The sequence below is a fragment of the Somniosus microcephalus genome, chromosome 10 (genome assembly GCF_052327205.1).
Source record: "Somniosus microcephalus isolate GS21.2 chromosome 10, FLI_Smic_1.0, whole genome shotgun sequence".
NCBI lineage: Eukaryota > Metazoa > Chordata > Chondrichthyes > Squaliformes > Somniosidae > Somniosus > Somniosus microcephalus.
This window is the reverse complement of record NC_140996.1, coordinates 237299346-237322755: the sequence shown is the minus strand read 5'-3', so window position 1 is coordinate 237322755 and position 23410 is coordinate 237299346. Positions and strand designations below refer to the sequence as shown.

At 51.8% G+C, this 23410-nt stretch overlaps 1 protein-coding gene across 6 annotated transcripts in view; it reads left to right on the top strand.

Moving 5' to 3' along the window:
• Window positions 1–4729, top strand: part of ilk (integrin-linked kinase) — a 122382-nt gene extending 117653 nt beyond the window's left edge. For 5 of the 6 annotated variants that reach the window (XM_085999863.1, XM_085999859.1, XM_085999860.1 and 2 more), the window contains one exon: window positions 1231–4729. In XM_085999863.1, coding sequence (XP_085855989.1) covers window positions 1231–1380 — 150 coding nt within the window. In that variant the 3' untranslated portion in view covers window positions 1381–4729. The remainder of the gene's footprint in view (window positions 1–1230) is intronic. The other variant, XM_085999865.1, reaches the window with a different exon arrangement.
• The last annotated feature ends 18681 nt before the right edge of the window (window positions 4730–23410 follow it).

The window sequence follows — 23410 nt, the reverse complement described above, 5'->3', positions numbered from 1 at the left end:
AGGAAATAGATGGTCCTTGTAAATCTCACTCCTGTTTGTACACGAGGGTTACATTTGTCTGTTGTTCCGACTCCTGGCTAATTGTATTAGTGTTAATGACTGAATCTAATCCGACACCTGCTTCACCACATTCACCAGAACGATACCAGGACTCAAAGGCTTAAATTATGAGGACAGGTTCCATAAACTTGGCTTGTATTCCCTCGAGTATAGAAGGCTGAGGGGTGACCTGCTCGAGGTGTTTAAAATGATACGGTGTCAGCTGTGGCTCAGTGGGCAGCACTCTAGCCTTTGAGGCACAAGGCCGTGGGCTCAAGTCCCCACTCCAGAGTCTTGAGCACATAATCCAGGCCCACACTCGCAGTGCAGTACTGAGGGAGCGCTGCACTGTCGGAGGGGCAGTACTGAGGGAGTGTCGGAGGGGCAGTACTGAGGGAGTGCCGTAGTGTCGGAGGGGCAGTACTGAGGGCGCGCCGCACTGTCGGAGGGGCAGTACTGAGGGAGGGCCGCACTGTCGGAGGGGCAGTACTGAGGACGCGCTGCACTGTCGGAGGGGCAGTACTGAGGGAGCGCCGCACTGTCGGAGGGGCAGTACTGAGGGAGCGCCGCACTGTCGGAGGGGCAGTACTGAGGGAGCGCCGCACTGTCGGAGGGGCAGTACTGAGGGAGCGCGGCACTGTCGGAGGGGCAGTACTGAGGGAGCGCGGCACTGTCGGAGGGGCAGTACTGAGGGAGCGCCGCACTGTCGGAGGGGCAGTACTGAGGGAGCGCCGCACTGTCGGAGGGGCAGCACTGAGGGAGCGCCGCACTGTCGGAGGGGCAGCACTGAGGGAGCGCCGCACTGTCGGAGGGGCAGTACTGAAGGAGGGCCGCACTGTCGGAGGGGCAGTACTGAGGGAGCGCTGCACTGTCGGAGGGGCAGTACTGAGTGAGCGATGCACTGTCAGAGGGGCAGTACTGAGGGAGCCCCGCACTGTCGGAGGGGCAGTACTGAGTGAGCGATGCACTGTCGGAGGGGCAGTACTGAGTGAGCGATGCACTGTCGGAGGGGCAGTACTGAGGGAGCCCCGCACTGGCGGAGGGGCAGTACTGAGTGAGCGATGCACCGTCGGAGGAGCAGTACTGAGGGAGCGCTGCATTTTCGGAGGTGCTGTCTTTCAGATGAGATGTTAAGGTATATTAAATAAAGAGTGTTTGAAGGTTTTAACAGTAGGGTGTGTGATTTTGCAGGTGTCCCTAGAAGGCCTGCGTCCCACCATCCCCCCTGGGATCTCCCCTCACATCTGCAAGCTGATGAAGATCTGCATGAACGAGGATCCGGCCAAAAGACCAAAGTTCGACATGATTGTGCCGATAATGGAGAAGATGCAAGACAAGTAGAGAAAGGGGCGAGAGGGGAATTTCCCCCTTTACCCCAACCCATCAGCCTTACAGCTTCCAGTAACCTACACACAGCCTATGCAGGACTATCCCACAGTGAGGACTCCCACTGCTCCTGGTCTCGAGACCTGGGAGTTTCTGAAACCTGTTACTGTCTCCCTTTGTTTGTTTACATTGAGTGTGTGTGTTGCGGCCTTTCCTCACTGCCTGTTTTATACAACCAGAGCTTTGCTAACCCCTGCAGTACACAGTCTTCACCATCACCCAGTCTGGGTACAGGGGAGGGTCGAAGAGGCTTAAAATCACATTGAAGATAAGCCTGTTGGCTGAATGGGTACATAGACTCCTCGGTGTGATAAGGGGCCAAGAATGGCCCCGGTTCCAACACTGGCTGGTGCTGAGGTGAGGTAGCTCATCTCAGCCCCGCTGGCGATTGGGAGGCTGACCCCTGAGTTAGAGAGAGAGGGGAAATCAGCCAGGGTTCCTGCTCCTGATCACTGCCCAGTGACCCCTGGGTTATCACAGAATCTACAGTGTAGATAGAGGCCATTTCGGCCCATCGAGCCTGCACCGACACATATCCCACCCGATCCCCGTAACCCCACGTATTTAATCCCCTAACACTAAGGGTCAATTTATCATAGCCAAATCAACCTAACCTGCACATCTTTGGACTGTGGGAGGAAACCGGAGCACCCGGAGGAAACCCACGCAGATACTGGGAGAATGTGCAAACTCCACACAGACAGTCGCCCGAGGCCAGATTGAACCCGGGTCCCTGGCGCTGTGAGGCAACAGTGCTAACCAGTATGCCACCGTGGTTAGAGAGAGTAGAAATCAGCCCGGGTTCCTGCTCCTGATCACTGTCCAGTGACCCCTGGGTTAGAGAGAGAGGGGAAATCAGCCAGGGTTCCTGCTCCTGATCACTGTCCAGTGACCCCTGGGTTAGAGAGAGGAAATCAGCCAGGGTTCCTGCTCCTGATCACTGTCCAGTGACCCCTGGGTTACAGAGAGGGAAAATCAGCCAGGGTTCCTGCTCCTGACCACTGTCCAGTGACCCCTGGGTTAGAGAGAGGGGAAATCAGCCAGGGTTCCTGCTCCTGATCACTGCCCAGTGACCCCTGGGTTAGAGAGAGAGGGGGAAATCAGCCAGGGTTCCTGCTCCTGATCACTGTCCAGTGACCCCCTGGGTTAGAGAGAGGGAAAATCAGCCCGGGTTCCTGCTCCTGATCACTGTCCAGTGACCCCCTGGGTTAGAGAGAGGGAAAATCAGCCCGGGTTCCTGCTCCAGATCACTGTCCAGTGACCCCTGGGTTAGAGAGAGGGAAAATCAGCCCGGGTTCCTGCTCCAGATCACTGTCCAGTGACTCCCGCTGAAAAGTCAGCATGCGGTTTGTGTTGACTGATGATAATCGGAGTCCCCACCGGCCAATCGTGACCGATCCCAATCACAGAGCGTGACCAGCCCCCACCTTAGTTAGCGGATCACCTCCCGCATGCTGTAACCTTCCCTCTCCCACTCCCGGGATCAGCCACGTCCCGTCAGCACACAGTTTAAACCCCATGCTGCACACACTCGAACATCAAAGCATTGTGTCTGGAGTGGCTCCGTGCAATGTGCTGCCTTCTCTTTCAGACCAGCTTGCTGGTTAAGTTATTGACAGTGGAGTGCTCACACCTGAACATCTCCCCTCCTGCCCCTCACCACCCAAGATCAGGAGCTTCCGATCTATAAAACACTCCCACTTCTATCATCTAACCTCCTGGGGTTGTGAGGCACTGTCTATGTGTGGCTCTCCAGGGTGGGGTTGGTGCAGGTGCACTGACTGTCTCTCTGTGGGACTGGTGCACGGGCACTCTGTCTCGCCCTTTTCCTCTCTCTGTCTCCCTTTTCCTCTCTCTGTCTCTCCCGTTCCCTCCCTCTCTTGCTCGCTCTCTCTATCTCGCTCTCTCTCTCTCTGGCTCACTCTGGCTCTGCGTGTGTGTCTCTCTCTTTCTCTTTCTCTCTGTCTCTATGTGTGTCTCTCTGTCTCACTCTGTCTCTGTGTGTGTCTCTCTCTGTCTCACTCTGTCTCTGTGTGTGTGTCTCTCTCTGTCTCTGTCTCTGTGTGTGTCTCTCTCTGTGTGTGTGTCTCTCTCTGTCTCTCTCTGTGTGTGTGTCTCTCTCTGTCTCACTCTGTGTGTGTGTCTCTCTCTGTCTCTGTCTCACTCTGTCTCTGTGTGTGTGTCTCTCTCTGTCTCACTCTCTCTGTGTGTGTCTCTCTCTGTCTCACTCTGTCTCTGTGTGTGTGTCTCTCTCTGTCTCTGTCTCACTGTCTCTGTGTGTGTGTCTCACTCTGTCTCTGTGTGTGTGTCTCTCTCTGTCTCACTCTGTCTCTGTGTGTCTCTCTGTCTCTGTGTGTCTCTCTCTGGCTCTCTCTGTCTCTGTGTCTCACTCTGTCTGTCTCACTCTGTCTCTGTGTGTGTGTCTGTCTCTGTGTGTGTGTGTCTCTGTCTCACTCTGTCTCTGTGTGTCTCTCTGTCTCTGTGTGTGTGTGTCTCTCTGTCTCTGTGTGTCACTCTGTCTGTGTGTGTGTGTCTCTCTGTCTCTGTGTCTCTCTCTGTCTCTGTGTCTCTCTCTGTCTCACTGTGTCTCTGTGTGTCTCTCTGTCTCTGTGTGTGTCTCACTCTGGCTCTCTGGGGTGGGACTGGTGCAGGGACTTGGTTCCTGCTTTCATCATTGACAGTGTATGGTGTTGTAAAAGGCCATTTCCAGCCATCCCTCACCGCATTCGCCTAACCTCCTGGCTCTGCCTGCAACTCTACTCATAAACATTATCAAACCTCCTCTGTCCCAGCAACCAGCAGATATGACCTTCACCCCGCCTGCCTGGGGCAGGATTTTACCCCAGGTTCCAGAGGGTGAGGGGTCAGTGTCTAACCCACTGCTCCTCCCTGTCCCCTCATCAGTGAGAGGAGCCCCTGGCAGTTCGAAGCTCTGGATCAGACCAAGGCTGGACTGGGGGGGAGTCTCCCATTTATCCACGGCCGTGGCGTTACTCCAAACAATCCCTGTGCCTGGGCCCTTGCTGTTTACGTCCTGATATCACTGGTATATGTGTGGGAAATCTGGAGACCTTGTGCCTGCCTCCTTATCCTGTGCTGCGACCTGTGCGATGTTTCACCAACCTGCCTACCCGCTGGTGCCACCTGCTGGATCCTAAACTCACTATTGTCGAGTCCCTGGGCTCGGCAGCATTACTCAAATGGAACGTGATAATCGTTTATGTAATTTATCTAACATATGTATTTCCAATTTCTTCTTACAAGTCACTGCTGTTTTATTGAAAATATAACTTTATGGACTTTGCATTAGAAGAGAGACAGATTTCTAATTTATACCGTATCTTCGTACATCACTGAAACATCTTGAAACGCTCCACGTACAATCAGTCACTTTTTAAAAATTTGTTTATGGAATGTGGGCGTCGCTGGCAAGGCCGGCATTTATTGCCCATCCCTAATTGCCCTCGAGAAGGTGGTAGTGAGCCGCCGCCTTGAACCGTTGCAGTCCGTGTGGTGAAGGTACTCCCACAGTGCTGTTAGGTAGGGAGTTCCAGGATTTTGACCCAGTGACAATGAAGGATCGTCGATATACTTCTAAGTCAGGATGGTGTGTGACTTGGAGGTGGTGGTGGTTGAAGTACAAGATCCCACAAACAGTTATCTGCTGTCCAGGACATAGGGTACTTAAGGAAGTGGCCCTAGAAATAGTAGATGCATTGCTGGTCATCTTCCAAAATTCTATAGATTCTGAAACGGTTCCCATGGATTGGAGGGTCGCTAATGTTACCCCACTTTTCAAAAAAGGTGGTAGAGAGAAAACGGGGAATTATAGACCGGTAAGCCTGACATCGGTAGTGGGGAAAATGCTGGAGTCCATTATAAAAGATGTAATAGCAGAGCATTTGGAAAACAGTGACAGGATCGGACAAAGTCAACATGGATTTACAAAAGGTAAATCGTGCTTGACTAATCCACTGGAATTTTTTGAGGATGTAACTGGTAGAATAGATAAGGGAGAACCAGTGGATGTGGTGTATTTGGACTTTCAGAAGGCTTTCAATAAGGTCCTGCATAAGAGATTAGCGTGCAAAGTTAAGGCACATGGGATTGGGGGCAAGGTACTGACTTGGATAGAGAACTGGTTGGCAGACAGGAAGCAAAGAGTTGGAATAAACGGGTCTTTTTTCCGAGTGGCAGGCAGTGACTAGTGGGGTACCGCAGGGATCGGTCCTAGGACCCCAGCTATTCACAATATATATTAATGATCTAGACGAGGGAACTAGATGTAATATCTTCAAGTTTGCAAACGACACAAAGCTGGGTGGGCGTGTGTGCTGTGAGGAGGATGCAGAGAAACTCCAGTATGATTTGGACAGGTTGGGTGATTGGACAGATGCATGGCAAATGCAGTATAATGTGGATAAATGCGAGGTTATCCACTTCGGTGGCAAAAACAGGAAGGCAGATTATTATCTGAACGGCAATAGATTGGGAGAAGGGGAAGTGCAACGAGACCTGGGTGTCCTTGTGCACCAGTCGCTAAAGGTAAGCATGCAGGTGCAGCAGGCGGTTAAGAAGGCAAATGGTATGTTGGCCTTCATAGTGAGAGGATGTCTTGCTGCAGTTGTACAGGGCCTTGGTGAGACCACACCTTGAGTATTGTGTGCAGTTTTGGTCGCCTTATCTGAGGAAGGATGTTCTTGCCATGGAGGGAGTGCAGCGAAGATTCACCAGGCTGATACCTGGGATGGCAGGAATGACGTATGAAGAGAGATTGGGTCGATTGGGCTTATACTCGCTGGAGTTTAGAAGAATGAGTGAGGATCTCATTGAAACTTATAAAATTCTAACAGGACTAAACAGACTAGATGCAGGAAGGATATTCTCGATGGCGGGGGAGTCCAGAACCAGGGGTCACAGTCTAAAGATAAGGGGTAAGCCATTTAGGACTGAGATGAGGAGGAATTTCTTCACCCAGAGAGTGGTGAATCTGTGGAATTCTCTACCACAGAAGGCAGTAGAGGCCAATTCATTAAATATATTCAAGAAGGAGTTGGATATATTTCTTAAGGCTAAAGGGATCAAGGGATATGGGGAGAAGGCAGGGACAGGGTACTGAATTTGGATGATCAGCCATGATCTCATTGAATGGTGGAGCAGGCTCGAGGGGCCGAATGGCCTACTCCTCCTATCTTCTATGTTTCTAGAACTCCCCTGCTCCTCTTCCAATAGTTTCAGGGGATCTTTAACACCCACCTAACCACTTCCGAAATTCGGCACTTCTGATAGTGCAGCACTCCCTCTGTAGTATCCTAGATTGTGTGCTCAAGTCCCGGAGTGTGTTCTTGAACCCGTAACCTTCTGACTCAACAACAACAACTTGCATTTATACAGTCATAGAGTTATACAGCACGGATAGAGGCCCTTCGGCCCATCGTGTCCGTGCTGGCCATCAAGCCCTGTCTAATCTAATCCCATATTCCAGCATTTGGTCCGTAGCCTTGTATGTTATGGCATTTCAAGTGCTCATCCAAATGCTTCTTAAATGTTGTGAGGGTTCCTGCCTCCACAACCCTTTCAGGCAATGAGTTCCAGACTCCAACCACCCTCTGGGTGAAAAAGTTCTTTCTCAAATCCCCTCTAAACCTCCCGCCCTTTACCTTGAATCTATGCCCCCTAGTTATTGACCCTTCTACTAAGGGAAAAAGCTCCTCAGTATCCATCCTATCTATGCCCCTCATAATTTTGTACACCTCAATCATGTCCCCCCTCAGCCTCCTCTGCTCCAAGGAAAACAAACCCAATCTGCCCAGTCTTTCTTCATAGCTGAAGCGCTCCAGCCCTGGTAACATCCTGGTAAATCTCCTCTGCACCCTCTCTAACGCGATCACATCCTTCCTGCAGTGTGGCGACCAGAACTGCAGTATTCCAGCTGTGGCCTAACCAGTGTTTTATACAGCTCCATCATAACCTCCTTGCTCTTATATTCTATGCCTCAGCTAATGAAGGCAAGTATCCCATATGCCTTTTTTACCACCTTATCCACCTGTTCCGCCGCCTTCAGGGATCTGTGTACTTGCACACCCAGATCCCTCTGCCCCTCCGTCTTGCTTAGGGTCTTACCATTCATTGTGTATTCCCTTGCCTTGTTAGTCCCCCCAAAGTGCATCACTTAGCACTTTTCCGGGTTAAATTCCATTTGCCACTGTTCCGCCCATCTGACCAACCCATCTATATCGTCCTGCAGACTGAGGCTACCCTCCTCGCTATTTACCACCGTACCAATTTTTGTATCATCCGCGAACTTACTGATCATACCTTTTACATTCATATCCAAGTCATTAATGTAGACCACAAACAGCAAGGGACCCAGCACCGATCCCTGTGGCACCCCACTGGCCACAGGCTTCCAGTCACAAAAACAACCTTCGACCATCACCCTCTGCCTTCTGCCACTAAGCCAGTTTTGTATCCAATGTGCCAAGGCACCCTGGATTCCATGGGCTCTTACCTTCTTGACCAGTCTCCTGTGCGGGACTTTATCGAAGGCCTTACTGAAATCCATGTATACCACATCCACTGCGTTACCCTCATCCACACACCTAGTCACCCCCTCAAAAAATTCAATCAAATTAGTCAGACATGATCTTCCCTTGACAAAGCCATGTTGACTATCCCTGATTAATCCTTGTCTCTCCAAGTGGAGACTAATTTTGTCCCTCAGAATTTTTTCCAATAATTTTCCTACCACTGATGTTAGGCTCACTGGCCTGTAGTTCCCCGGTTTTTCCCTACTTCCCTTCTTGAATAATGGTACTACATTAGCGGTTCTCCAGTCCTCTGGCACATCCCCTGTGGCCAGAGAGGTCCTGAATATATGTGTTAGAGCCCCCGCAATCTCTTCCTTTGCCTCACACAGCAGCCTGGGATACATTTCATCCGGGGCTGGGGATTTATCCATTTTTAAGCCTGCTAAAACCGCCAATACCTCCTCCCTCTCGATGTTAATATGTTCGAGCATATCACAGTCCCCCCGCCCTATTTCTATGTCTACATCGTCCTCCATAGTGAAAACAGATGCAAAAAATTCATTTAAAACCCCTCCTACATCTTCCGGCTCCACACACACATTGCCACTTTTGTCCCTAATGGGCCCTATTTTTTCCCTAGTTATCCTCTTACCCTTAATATACTTATAAAACATCTTCGGATTTTCCTTTATTTTGCTCGCCAGTGTTATTTCATGGCCCCTCCTTGATCTCCTAATTTCTTTTTTAAGTATCCCCCTGCACTTTTTGTACTCCTCTAGGGCTTCCTCCGTCTTTAGCCTTTTGTATCTGCCAAAAGCCCTCCTTTTTTTCCTAATCCATTCTCGTATGTCCCCTGACATCCAAGGTTCCCTGTGGTTTTTGGAACCACCCTTGACCTTTACGGGAACATGTTGCCATTGTATGATCTCAATCTCCCTTCTGAAAGCCTCCCATTGCTCCGATGCGGATTTTCCTACAAGTAGCTGATCCCAGTCCATTTTGGCCAGATCCTGCCTTATCCTATTAAAATCGGCCTTCCCCCAATTTAGAACCTTTATTTCCGGCCCATCCCTGTCCTTTTCCATGACCACCTTAAATCTCACCATATTATGGTCACTGTCACCAAAGTGCTCACCTACTAGCACTTTTTCCACTTGGCCGGCCACATTCCCTAGAATTAGTAACATAGAGTAACATAGAGATAGGAACAGGAGTAGGCCATTCGGCCCTTCGAGCCTGCTCCGCCATTCAATGAGATCATGGCTGATCCTCGTCTGAGATCATAGCTGATCTTACCAGTTCAGTACCCCGTCCCCGCCTTTTCTCCGTAACCCTTAATCCCCTTAGCCTTCAGAAATATATCCAATTCTCTCTTGAAAATATTTATTGAATTAGCCTTCACAGCCCTCTGTGGCAGGGAATTCCACAGGCTCACCACTCTTTGAGTGAAGAAATTCTTCCTCATCTCTGTTTTAAATGATTTGCCCGCTATTTTTAGACTGTGGCCCCTGGTTCTGTGCTCCCTGGCCATTGGAAACATTCTCTCTGAATTCAGCCTGTCCAGGCCTGCCATAATTTTATATGTTTCGATGAGATCCCCTCTCAATCTTCTAAACTCCAGTGAGTACAAGCCCAAACTATTTAATCTCTCTTCGTAGGTCATTCCCGCCATTCCAGGTATCAGCCTGGTGAATCGCCGTTGCACTCTTTCCATGGCAAGAACATCCTTCCGCAGATGGGGCGACCAAAACTGTACACAATACTCCAGATGCGGTCTCACCAGCACCTTGTACAGCTGTAGTAAGGTATCCCTATTCCTATACTCGAACCCCCTTGATATGAAGGCCAACATACCATTTGCCTTCTTAATCGCCTGTTGCACCTGCATGCTCTCCTTCAGTGACTGGTGCACAAGAACACCCAGGTCCCTCTGCACTTCCCCATCTCCCAATCTATTGCCATTTAGATAATAATCTACCCTCCTGTTTTTACCCCCAAAGTGGATAACCTCGCATTTATCCACATTATAGTGCATCTGCCACGTATCCGCCCATTCCCCCAACCTGTCCAAATCGCACTGTAGCCTCCTGACATCCTCATCAGAGCCCACCCCTCCTCCTAGTTTAGTGTCGTCAGCGAATTTGGAAATATTGCATCCAATTCCCTGATCCAGATCATTTATATATATTGTGAACAGCTGGGGTCCCAGGACAGATCCTTGCGGCACCCCGCTGGTCACTGCCTGCCACTCTGAAAACGAGCCGTTTATTCCAACTCTCTGTTTTCTATCCGCCAGCCAGTTCTCTATCCACGTTAATACTTTGCCCCCAATCCCATGAGCCTTAATTTTGCATGACAATCTTTTGTGTGGAACCTTATCGAAGGCTTTCTGGAAGTCAAGGTACACCACATCCACTGGCTCTCCCCCATCTATTTTACCAGTTACTTCCTCAAAAAATTCCAGCAGATTAGTCAAACACGATTTACCCTTTGACTAATTAGGTCCAGTACCGCCCCCTCTCTTGTAGGACTTTCTACATGCTGGCTCAAAAAGCTCTCCTGGATGCACTTTAAGAATTCTACACCCTCTGAGCCTTTCACACTTTGACTATCCCAGTTAATATTGGGGAAGTTGAAATCCCCCATTATTATTACCCTATTATTTGCACATTTCTCTGAGATTTGCCTACATATCTGTTCCTCTATCTCCCCCTGACTGTTTGGAGGCCTATAGTACACTCCCAGCAAAGTGCTTGCCCCCTTTTTGTTTTTAAGCTCCACCCATATGGCCTCATTAGAGGAACCTGCTAATATATCATCCCTCCTTACTGCAGTAATTGAGTCCTTAATTAATATTGCGACACCCCCTCCTTTTACCTCCCCCTCTGTCTCGCCTGAAGATTCTGTACCCCGGAATATTGAGCTGCCAGTCTTGCCCCTCCCTCAACCATGTCTCCGTGATAGCAACAATATCATACTCCCATGTGTTTATCAACACCTTCAGTTCATCCACCTTATTTGCAAGACTCCTTGCATTAAAATAGATGCCATCCAGCCCTGCCCTTATATATTTGCCCTGCCTACCAAGCTGACTTGTTTTTTTCTCTATAATTGGCAGTGCCTTTAATGTAGTAAAAAGTCCCATGGTGCTTCACAGGAGCAATAAGCAAAATTTGACACCGAGCCACATATTAGGACAGGTGACCAAAAGCTTGGTCAAAGAGGTAGGTTTTAAGGAGCGTCTTAAAGGAGGAAAGAGCGGTTTTGGAAGGGAATTCCAGAGCTCGGGGCCCAGGCAGCTGAAGGCACGGCCGCCAATGGTGAAGCGATGAAAATTGGGGATGCTCAAGAGGCCAGAATTGGAGGAGCACAGAGATTTCGGAGCATTGTAGGGCTGGAGGAGGTTACAGAGATAGGGAGGGGCGAGGCCATGGAGGGATTTGAAAGCGGATGAGAATTTTAAAATCGAGGCATTGCTTAACCGGGAACCAATGTAGGTCAGGCGTACAGGGCTGAGTGACCAACTGTGGCAGGTGAAATAAAGGGGAGACAATCCGAAGAAAAAGTACAGCACCTTTGTGGGCAGTGACTGAGGGGCAGAGTCGGCAATAACCTGCCAGTGACATCTCTTCCTCCTCACAACTGTGTTAACCCAGAGCCCAGTTCCTATCTATGCCCACAGGAGCTCACAGTCAGTCCCTCAGCTTCAACAACCTAAATCACAGGACAGTTGTAGCATCCCTGTATAATCCTGCAGCAAGATTCCATAAACTGCAATACATCTCACTGGGAATATATAGGGAACAGGATATGGCCATTCAGCCCCTTGAGCCTGTTCTGCCATTCACGTAGGTCATGGCTAACCTGTACCTCAACTCCATCTACCTGCCTTTGCTCCATATCCCTGACCAACCAAAATATAGCTGAGTTTTGACATTTTCAATTGACCCCCCAACCTCAACAGCTTTTTAGAATGGTTACACCACGGAAGGAGGCCATTTGGCCTGTTGAGCCCGTACTGGCTCTCAGCTAGTCCCACTCCCCCGCCCTTTCCCCGTAGCCCTGCAAATTATTTTCCTTCAGATATTTATCCAACTCCCTTTTGAAAGATAAGATTGAATCTGCCTCCACCACCCTTTCAGGCAGCGCATTCCAGATCACAACCACTCGCTGCGTAAAAAAGTTTTCTCTTATGTCGCCTTTGGTTCTTTTACCAATCACCTTAAATCTGTGTCCTCTGGTTCTCGACCCTTCCGCCAATGGGAACAGTTTCTATCTACTCTGTCCAGACCCCTCATGATTTTGAACACCTCGATCAAATCTCCTCTCAATCTTCTCTGCTCCAAGGAGAACAACCCCAGCTTCTCCAGTCTATCAACGTAACTGAAGTCCCTCATCCCTGGAATTATTCTCAACAATCTTTTCTGCACCCTCTCTAAGGCCTTCACATCCTTCCTAAAGTGCGGTGCCCAGAATTGGACACAATACTCCAGTTGGGGCCGAACCAGTGTTTTATAAAGGTTCATCATAATTTCCACACTTTTGTACTCTATACCTCTACTTATGAAGCCCAGGATCCCGTAAGTCTTTTTAGCTGCTTTTTCAAACTGCCCTGCCACCTTCAATGATTTGTGCACATACCCCCAGGTCTCTCTGTTTGTGCACCCCCTTTAGGATTGTACCTTTCAGTTTATATGTCCTCTCCTCATCCTTTCTACCAAAATGTATCACTTCACACTATTCTGCATTAAATTTCATCTGCCACGTGTCCGCCCATTTCACCAGCCTGTCTTCCTGAAGTCTATCACTCTCCTCCTCACTGTTCACTATACTTCCAAGTTTTGTGTCATCTGCAGATTTTGAAATTGTGCCCTGTGCACCCACATCCAAGTCATTAATATATACAGGTTGGGAATCCGGACTCCGGGACAATTGGTGGCAGGGTCATCCGGAACTCCGGATTTTGGACACTCAACCTGTACTTCAAAAAGCCATTAACTTTTGTTGTCTTTTTTTGAAAAATGCGAGTGATGCAATAAAACTTTAGTGTGTTTTATCCTCCTTAATCTGCACAGCTCCACTAAGTGTTTCCACCAGGCTGCGGCTACGGCACCACACCGCCCTGGTGGCCTAGCGTGGGCCATCGGATGCTCTGCAGAGCTCGCAGCGTCCGTCCCCTTTAACAGAAGGGGAGGGGCGGAGAAACACGTCAGCGCTACGCAGAGTGGCCCAGGCATTTCCGGACTCGCAACGTGTTTCTGATGTCCGAAGTCCGGAAACGCCCGAGCCCAGGTTGCGATATTTCCGGACATCAGAAACACGTTCCGAAGTCTGGAAAAACACCAAAACCGGCTCAGCCTCGGTCCCGAGGTTGCCGGATTCAGGACGCTCAACCTGTATCAAGAAAAGCAGTGGTCCTGGAACCGACCCCTGGGGAACACCACTGTATATCTTCCTCCAGTCCAAACCAACCGTTCACCACTACTCTCTGTTTCCTGTCACTTAGCCAATTTTGTATCCATGCTGCCACTGTCCCTTTTATTCCATGGGCTTCAACGTTGCTGGTAAGCCTATTATGTGGCACTTTGTCGAACGTCTTTTGGAAATCCACGTACATTACGTCAACCGCATTGCCCTCATCGACCCTCTCTGTTACCTCATCAAAAAACTCAGGTTGGTTAAACACGATTTACCTTTGACAAATCTGTGCTGGTTTTCCTTAATTAACCCACACCTATCCAAGTGACTGTTAATTTTATACCTGATTACTGTTTCTAAAAGCTTCCCCATTACCGACGTTGCTGGGTTTATCTTTACACCCTTTTTTGAACAATGGTGTAACATTTGCAATTCTCCAGTCCTCTGGCACCACCCCGGTATCTAAGGAGGATTGGAATATTATGGCCAGTACCTCCACGATTTCTGCCCTCAATTTCCTCAGCATCCTAGGATGCATCCCATCCGCTCCTGGTGATTTATTTACTTTATGTTCAGGCAGCCTTTCTAATACATCTTCTTTATCAATTTTTATCCTATCAAGTGTCTCCACTACCACCTCCTTCACTATGTTGATGGCAGCATCCTCTTCCTTGGTGAAGACTGATGCAAAGTACTCATTTAATACCTCAGCCATACCCTTTGCTTCCTTTTTGGGCGAGTGGGAACGTGGAGTTGAGTTCGAAGATCAGCCATGATCTTATTGAATGGCGGAGCAGGCTCGAGGGGCCGTGTGGCCGACTCCTGCTCCTAATTCTTGTGCTCCCTTTCTCCCGACTCTCTCTCTTATCTCAATCAATTACCAATCCAAGTCAAAAGGATACTTCCAATTCCATACGCGCTTCCTTTTGCTAATAATTGCTTGTGTGGAATCTTATCGAATGCCTTCTGGAAATCCATATAGACAACATCCATAGACACTCCCACATCTATTGTTAGTGCCATCACCGGGAATACCTCCCTGGGGCATCGCACCGGGAGTATCTCCCTGGGATATCACACCGGGAATACCGCCCTGGGTCATCGCACCGGGAGTACCTCCCCGGGACATCACACCGGGAATACCTCCCTGGGACATCACACCGGGAATACCTCCCCGGGACATCGCACCGGGAGTACCTCCCCGGGACATCGCACCGGGAATACCGCCCCGGGACATCGCACTGGGAATACCTCCCCGGGACATCACACCGGGAATACCTCCCCGGGACATCACACCGGGAATACCTCCCTGGGTCTATGCTCGTTGGAGTTTCAAGGAATGAGAGGGGATCTTATTGAGGCATGTGGGATTCTGAGGGGGCTCGACAGGGTGGATGCGGAGAGGATGTTTCCCCTTGGGGGAGTCTGGAACTGGGGGCATGGTTTCAGAATAAAGGGGCACCCATTTGGACTGGAAATGAGGAATTTCTTCTCTGAGGGTGGTGAGTCTTTGGCATTCTCTGCCCCGGAGAGCTGTGGAGGCTGGGTCATTGAATATATTTAAGGTGGAGATAGACAGATTTTTGGGCGATAGGGGAGTCAAGGGTTGTGGGGAGCGGGCGGGGAAGTGGCGTTGAGACCCAGATCAGATATGATCTTATAGAATGGCGGAGCGGGGCCAAATGGCCGACTTCTGCTCCTTCTGCTCCTATTTCTTATGTCAGGAACAAGGTAGATGAATTAGCTGTGGAAATAGAGGTTAATAATTATGATCTAATTGGGATTACGGAAACATGGTTGCAGGGTGAGCAGGGCTGGGAGCTTAACATACAGGGGTATTCAGTATTTAGGAAGGATCGACAAAAAAGAAAGGGAGGAGGGGTAGCATTGCTAGTAAAAGAGGGGATAAATGCAATTGAAAGGAAGGATATTAACTCAGTTAATACAGAATCTATATGGGTGGAGCTAAGAAATAGCGAGGGGCGAAAAACATTAATAGGAGTGGTATATAGGCCTCCAAATAGTAAAATAGAGGTTAGGGAGGGCATCACGAGGGAAATTAGAGAAGCGTGCAATAAGAGCACAGCTGTCATCATAGGTGACTTTAACTTACATATAGATTGGACTAGCCTAATCAGTAAAAATAATGAGGAGGAGGAATTCCTTGAGTGTTTAAGGGATGGTTATCTGGATCAATATGTCGAGGAACCAACTCGGGAACAGGCTATATTGGACTGGGTACTGTGCAATGAGAAGGGACTAATCAGTAATCTTGTTGTACGGGGACCCTTGGGTCAGAGCGATCATAACATGATCGATTTCTCACTCGAAATGGAGAGCGAAGAAATTGACTCAGAGACTAAGGTCCTGAATTTAAACAAGGGGAATTATGATGCCATGAGACGGGAACTGAGTAGGTCTGATTGGACAACGTTCCTGAGAGGACTGGAGGTAGATAAACAATGGCAAACATTTAAAGATAGAATGACAAAATTGCAAAAATTGTTTATACCAATCTGGCATAAAAGGAAATCTAAAAAGGTGACTCAACCGTGGATAACAGGGGAAATTAGAGACAGCATAAAATCCAAAGATAGGGCGTATAAAATAGCCAAAAAAAGCGCCAGAGCGGAAGATTGGGAACAGTTTAAGATAGAGCAAAGGAGGGCAAAGGGCATGATCAAGAGGGGCAAAATAGCTTACGAAAATAAGCTGGCGGAAAATATAAAAACTAACTCCAAAAGCTTTTATAAATATATCAAAAGGAAAAGACTGGTGAAAACCAAAGTTGGTCCATTGCAGTCAGATACGGGGGAATATATAATGGGAAATAAGGAAATGGCAGATCAACTAAATGCATACTTTGGGTCAGTCTTTACGAAGGAAGACACAAAAAACCTCCCTGGGATATCGGGAAAAATAGGGACATTGGCAAAGGAGGAACTGACGCAAATCAATATCTCTAAGGATATGGTGTTAAGGAAGCTAAAGGGATTGAAGGTGGACAAATCCCCAGGGCCGGATAACATGCATCCTAGGGTACTGAAGGAGGTGGCCCTAGAGATAGCGGATGCACTAAGGATGATTTTTCAGAATTCATTAGACTCGGGAACAGTGCCGATGGATTGGAGGGTAGCTAACGTTACCCCACTATTCAAAAAGGGGGGTAGGGAAAAAGCAGGTAATTACAGACCTGTAAGCCTTACATCAGTTGTGGGCAAAATGCTGGAGTCCATCATTAAGGATGAAATAGCGGAGCACTTAGCAAATGGGGACAGGATAGGACAGAGTCAACATGGATTTACAAAGGGTAAATCGTGCTTGACTAATCTATTGGAATTTTTTGAGGGAGTAACTGGTAGAATAGATGGGGGAGAGCCAGTAGATGTGGTGTACCTGGACTTCCAAAAGGCCTTCGATAAGGTCCCACATAAAAGATTAGCATGGAAAATTGAGGCTCATGGGATAAAGGGGAAAGTTTTGGCGTGGATAGGGAACTGGCTGTCAGATAGAAAACAGAGAGTTGGAATAAACGGCTCATTTTCTGAATGGCAGGCAGTAACAAGTGGGGTACCACAGGGATCTGTCCTGGGCCCCCAGCTGTTCACAATTTACATTAATGACCTGGATCAGGGAGTCGGATGCAGCATTTCCAAATTTGCAGACGACACTAAACTAGGAGGTGGGGTGGGCTCAGAGGAAGAGACCAGGAAGCTCCAGAGCGATTTGGACAGACTGGGCGATTGGGCGGATAAATGGCAGATGCACTATAATGTGGACAAGTGCGAAGTTATCCACCTTGGGTGCAGGAACGGGAGGGCAAATTATTATTTAAATGGCAATAGATTGGGAGAGGGGGAAGTACAGAGAGACCTGGGTGTTCTTGTACACCAGTCACTGAAGGCGAGCATGCAGGTGCAACAGGCGGTCAAGAAGGCAAACGGTATGCTGGCCTTCATAGCAAAAGGGTTAGAATACAGGAACAGGGATACCTTGCTGCAGCTGTACAGGGCACTGGTGAGACCACACCTCGAGTACTGTGTACAGTTTTGGTCGCCTCATCTGAGGAAGGATGTTCTTGCCATGGAGGGGGTGCAGCGGCGATTCACCAGGCTGATACCAGGAATGGCGGGAATGACCTATGAGGAGAGACTATGTAGTTTAGGGATGTACACACTGGAGTTTAGAAGATTGAGAGGGGACCTCATAGAAGTGTATAAAATTCTGACAGGTCTAGACAGACTGGATGCAGAAGGAATGTTTCCCTTGGCGGGTGAGAACAGAACTAGAGGACATAATTTAAGGATAAGGGCTAAACCATTTAGGACAGAGATGAGGGGGAATTTCTTCACTCAGAGAGTGGTGAACCTGTGGAACTCATTGCCACAGAGGGCAGTGTACGCCAACTCATTAAATATATTTAAGAGGGAATTAGATATATTTCTACGGGCAAAAGGGGTTAAGGGTTACGGAGAGAAGGCGGGGACGGGATACTGAATTAAAGGATCAGCCATGATCTCATTAAATGGCGGAGCAGGCACGAAGGGCCGAATGGCCTACTCCTGCTCCTATCTTCTATGTATCTATGTATCTATGTCCACAGATCCCTGAAGTTAGCAGGACAGGTAGATAAAGCGATTAAGAAGGCACACGGGATACTTTCCTTTATTAGCCGAGGCATAGAATATAAGAGCAGGGAGGTTATGCTTGAATTGTATAAAACACTAGTTAGGCCTCAGCTAGAGTACTGCGTGCAGTTCTGGTCACCACATTACAGGAAAGACGTGATTGCACTGGAGAGGGTACAGAGGAGATTTACGAGAATGTTGGCAGGACTGGAGAATTTTAGCTATGAGGAAAGATCGGATAGGCTGGGGCTGTGTTCTTTGGAACAGAGGAGGCTGAGGGGAGACTTAATTGAGCTGTATAAAATGATGGGTTTAGATAGAGTGGATAGGAAGGGCCTGTTTCCCCCAGCAGAGAGGTCAGTAACCAGGGGGCATAGATTTAAAGTAGAAACATAGAAAAATAGGAGCAGGAGTAGGCCATTCGGCCCTTCGAGCCTGCTCCGCCATTCAATATGATCATGGCTGATCCTCTATCACAATACCATATTCCCGCTCTCTCCCCATACTCCTTGACGCCTTTTGCGTCTAGAAATCTATCTATCTCCTTAAATATATTCAGTGACTTGGCCTGCACAGCCTTCTGTGGTAGAGAATTCCACAGGTTCACCACTCTCTGAGTGAAGAAATTTCTCCTCATCTCAGTCCTAAATGTCCTACCCTGTATCCTGAGACTGATACCCCTTGTTCTAGAACCCCCAGCCAAGGGAAACATCCTCCCTGCATCCAGTCTGTCTAGCCTTGTCAGAATTTTATACGTTTCAATGAGATCCCCTCTCATTCTTCTAAACTCTAGTGAATACAGGCCTAATCGACCCAATCTCTCCTCATACAACAATCCTGCCATCACAGTTGGTGGAACGATTAGAGGGGAGTTGAGGATAACTTTTTTCACCAAGAGGGTGGTGGGGGTCTGGAACTCACTGCCTGAAAGGGTGGTAGAGGCAGAAACCCTCATCACATTTAAAAAGTACTTGGCTGTGCACTTGAAGTGCCGGAACCTACAGGGCTACGGACCAATAGCTGGAAAGTGGGATTAGGCTGGAGAGCTCTTTGGATAGCTCGGACACGATGGGCCGAATGGCCGCCTCCTGTGCTGTAAATTTCTATGATTCTCCCCGGGACATCACACTGGGAATACCTCCCCGGGACATCGCACCGGGAATACCTCCCCGGGACATCGCACCAGGAATACCTCCCCGGGACATCGCACCGGGAATACCTCCCCGGGACATCGCACCGGGAATACCTCCCCGGGACATCGCACCGGGAATACAGCCCCGGGAATACCTCCCCGGGACATCGCACCAGGAATACCGCCCCGGGACATCTCACCGGGAATACCACCCCGGGACATCGCACCGGGAATAACGCCCCAGGTATACCTCCCCGGGACATCGCCCCAGGTATACCTCCCCGGGACATCGCACCGGGAATACCTCCCCGGGACATCGCACCGGGATATCGCACCGGGAATACCTCCCCGGGACATCGCACCGGGAATAACGCCCCGGGTATACCTCCCCGGGACATCGCACCGGGAATACCGCCCCGGGAATACCTCCCCGGGACATTGCACCGGGAATACAGCCCTGGGAATAACTCCCCGGGACATCGCACCGGGAATACCTCCCCGGGACATCGCACCGGGAATACCGCCCCGGGACATCGCACCGGGAATACAGCCCCGGGAATACCTCCCCGGGACATTGCACCGGGAATACCTCCCCGGAACATCGCACCGGGAATACCTCCCCGGGACATCTCACCGGGAATACAGCCCCGGGAATACCTCCCCGGGACATCGCACCGGGAATACCGCCCCGGGTATACCTCCCCGGGACATCGCACCGGGAATACCGCCCCGGGAATACCTCCCCGGGACATTGCACCGGGAATACAGCCCTGGGAATAACTCCCCGGGACATCGCACCGGGAATACCTCCCCGGGACATCTCACCGGGAATACAGCCCCGGGAATACCTCCCCGGGACATCGCACCGGGAATACCGCCCCGGGTATACCTCCCCGGGACATTGCACCGGGAATACCTCCCCAGGACATCGCACCGGGAATACAGCCCCGGGAATACCTCCCCGGGACATCTCACCGGGAATACAGCCCCGGGAATACCTCCCCGGGTCATCGCACCGGGAATACCGCACCGGGAATACCGCCCCGGGACATCGCACCGGGAATACAGCCCCGGGAATACCTCCCCGGGACATCGCACCGGGAATACAGCCCCGGGAATACCTCCCCGGGACATCGCACCGGGAATACCTCCCCGGAACAATGCACCGGGAATACCTCACTGGGATATCACACCGGGAATACCTCCCCGGGATATCGCACCGGGAATACCGCCCCGGGTATACCTCCCCGGGACATCGCACCGGGAATACCGCCCCGGGACATCGCACCGGGAATACCGCACCGGGAATACCTCCCCGGGACATCGCCCCGGGACATCGCACCGGGAATACCGCCCCGGGTATACCTCCCCGGGACATCGCACCGGGAAAACCTCCCCGGGACATCGTACCGGGAATACCGCCCCGGGTATACCTCCCCGGGACATCGCACCGGGAATACAGCCCCGGGAATACCTCCCCGGGACATCGCACCGGGAATACCGCCCCGGGAATACCTCCCCGGGACATCGCACCGGGAATACAGCCCCGGGAATACCTCCCCGGGACATCGCACCGGGAAGACAGCCCCGGGAATACCTCCCCGGGACATCGCACCGGGAATACCTCCCCGGGACATCTCACCGGGAATACCGCCCCGGGATATCGCCCCGGGACATCACACCGGGATTACCTCCCCGGGACATCGCCCCGGGAATACCGCCCCGGGTATACCTCCCCGGGACATCGCACCGGGAATACAGCCCCGGGTATACCTCCCCGGGACATCGCACCGGGAATACCGCCCCGGGACATTGCACCGGGAATACAGCCCCGGGAATACCTCCCCGGGACATCGCACCGGGAATACCTACCCGGGACATCGCACCAGGAATACCTCACCGGCATATCACACCGGGAATACCTCCCCGGGACATCGCACCAGGAATACCTCACCGGCATATCACACCGGGAATACCTACCCGGGACATCGCACCAGGAATACCTCACCGGCATATCGCACCGGGAATACCTCCCCGGGACATCGCACCGGGAATACCGCCCCGGGTATACCACCGCGGGACATCGCACCGGGAATACAGCCCCGGGAATACCTCCCCGGGACATCGCACCGGGAATACCTCCCCGGGACATCGCACCAGGAATACCTCACCGGGATATCACACCGGGAATACCTCCCCGGGACATCGCACCGGGAATACCGCCCCGGGTATACCTCCCCGGGACATCGCACCGGGAATACCGCACCGGGAATACCTCCCCGGGACATCGCACCGGGAATACCGCCCCGGGACATCGCACCGGGAATACCTCCCCGGGACATCGCACCGGGAATACCGCCCCGGGTATACCTCCCCGGGACATCGCACTGGGAATACAGCCCCGGGAATACCTCCCCGGGACATCGCACCGGGAATACCGCCCCGGGTATACCTCCCCGGGACATCGCACCGGGAATACCGCCCCGGGAATACCTCCCCGGGACATCGCACCGGGAATACAGCCCCGGGAATACCTCCCCGGGACATCGCACCGGGAATACCGCCCCGGGTATACCTCCCTGGGACATCGCACCGGGAATACAGCCCCGGGAATACCTCCCCGGGACATCGCACCGGGAATACCTCCCCGGGACATCTCACCGGGAATACCGCCCCGGGATATCGCCCCGGGACATCGCCCCGGGAATACCGCCCCGGGTATACCTCCCCGGGACATCGCACCGGGAATACCTCCCCGGGACATCGCACCGGGAATACCTCCCCGGGACATCGCACCGGGAATACCTCACCGGGATATCGCACCGGGAATACCTCCCCGGGACATCGCACCGGGAATAACGCCCCGGGTATACCTCCCCGGGACATCGCACCGGGAATACCGCCCCGGGAATACCTCCCCGGGACATTGCACCGGGAATACAGCCCTGGGAATAACTCCCCGGGACATCGCACCGGGAATACCTCCCCGGGACATCGCACCGGGAATACCTCCCCGGGACATCACACCGGGAATACCGCCCCGGGACTACCGCCCCGGGACATCGCACCGGGAATACAGCCCCGGGAATACCTCCCCGGGACATTGCACCGGGAATACCTCCCCAGGACATCGCACCGGGAATACAGCCCCGGGAATACCTCCCCGGAACATCGCACCGGGAATACAGCCCCGGGTATACCTCCCCGGGACATCGCACCAGGAATACCGCCCCGGGACATCGCACCGGGAATACAGCCCCGGGAATACCTCCCCGGGACATCGCACCGGGAATACCTCCCCGGAACATCGCACCGGGAATACCTCCCCGGGACATCGCACCAGGAATACCTCACAGGGATATCACACCGGGAATACCTCCCCGGGACATCGCACCGGGAATACCGCCCCGGGTATACCTCCCCAGGACATCGCACCGGGAATACCTCCCCGGGACATCGCACCGGGAATACCGCCCCGGGTATACCTCCCCGGGACATCGCACCGGGAATACAGCCCCGGGAATACCTCCCCGGGACATCGCACCGGGAATACCGCCCCGGGTATACCTCCCCGGGACATCGCACCGGGAATACCGCCCCGGGACATCGCACCGGGAATACCGCCCCGGGAATACCTCCCCGGGACATCGCACCGGGAATACAGCCCCGGGAATACCTCCCCGGGACATCGCACCGGGAATACCGCCCCGGGTATACCTCCCTGGGACATCGCACCGGGAATACAGCCCCGGGAATACCTCCCCGGGACATCGCACCGGGAATACCTCCCCGGGACATCTCACCGGGAATACCGCCCCGGGATATCGCCCCGGGACATCACACCGGGATTACCTCCCCGGGACATCGCCCCGGGAATACCGCCCCGGGTATACCTCCCCGGGACATCGCACCGGGAATACAGCCCCGGGTATACCTCCCCGGGACATCGCACCGGGAATACCGCCCCGGGACATTGCACCGGGAATACAGCCCCGGGAATACCGCCCCGGGTATACCTCCCCGGGAGATCGCACCGGGAATACAGCCCCGGGAATACCTCCCCGGGACATCGCACCGGGAATACCTCCCCGGGACATCTCACCGGGAATACCGCCCCGGGATATCGCCCCGGGACATCACACCGGGATTACCTCCCCGGGACATCGCCCCGGGAATACCGCCCCGGGTATACCTCCCCGGGACATCGCACCGGGAATACAGCCCCGGGTATACCTCCCCGGGACATCGCACCGGGAATACCGCCCCGGGACATTGCA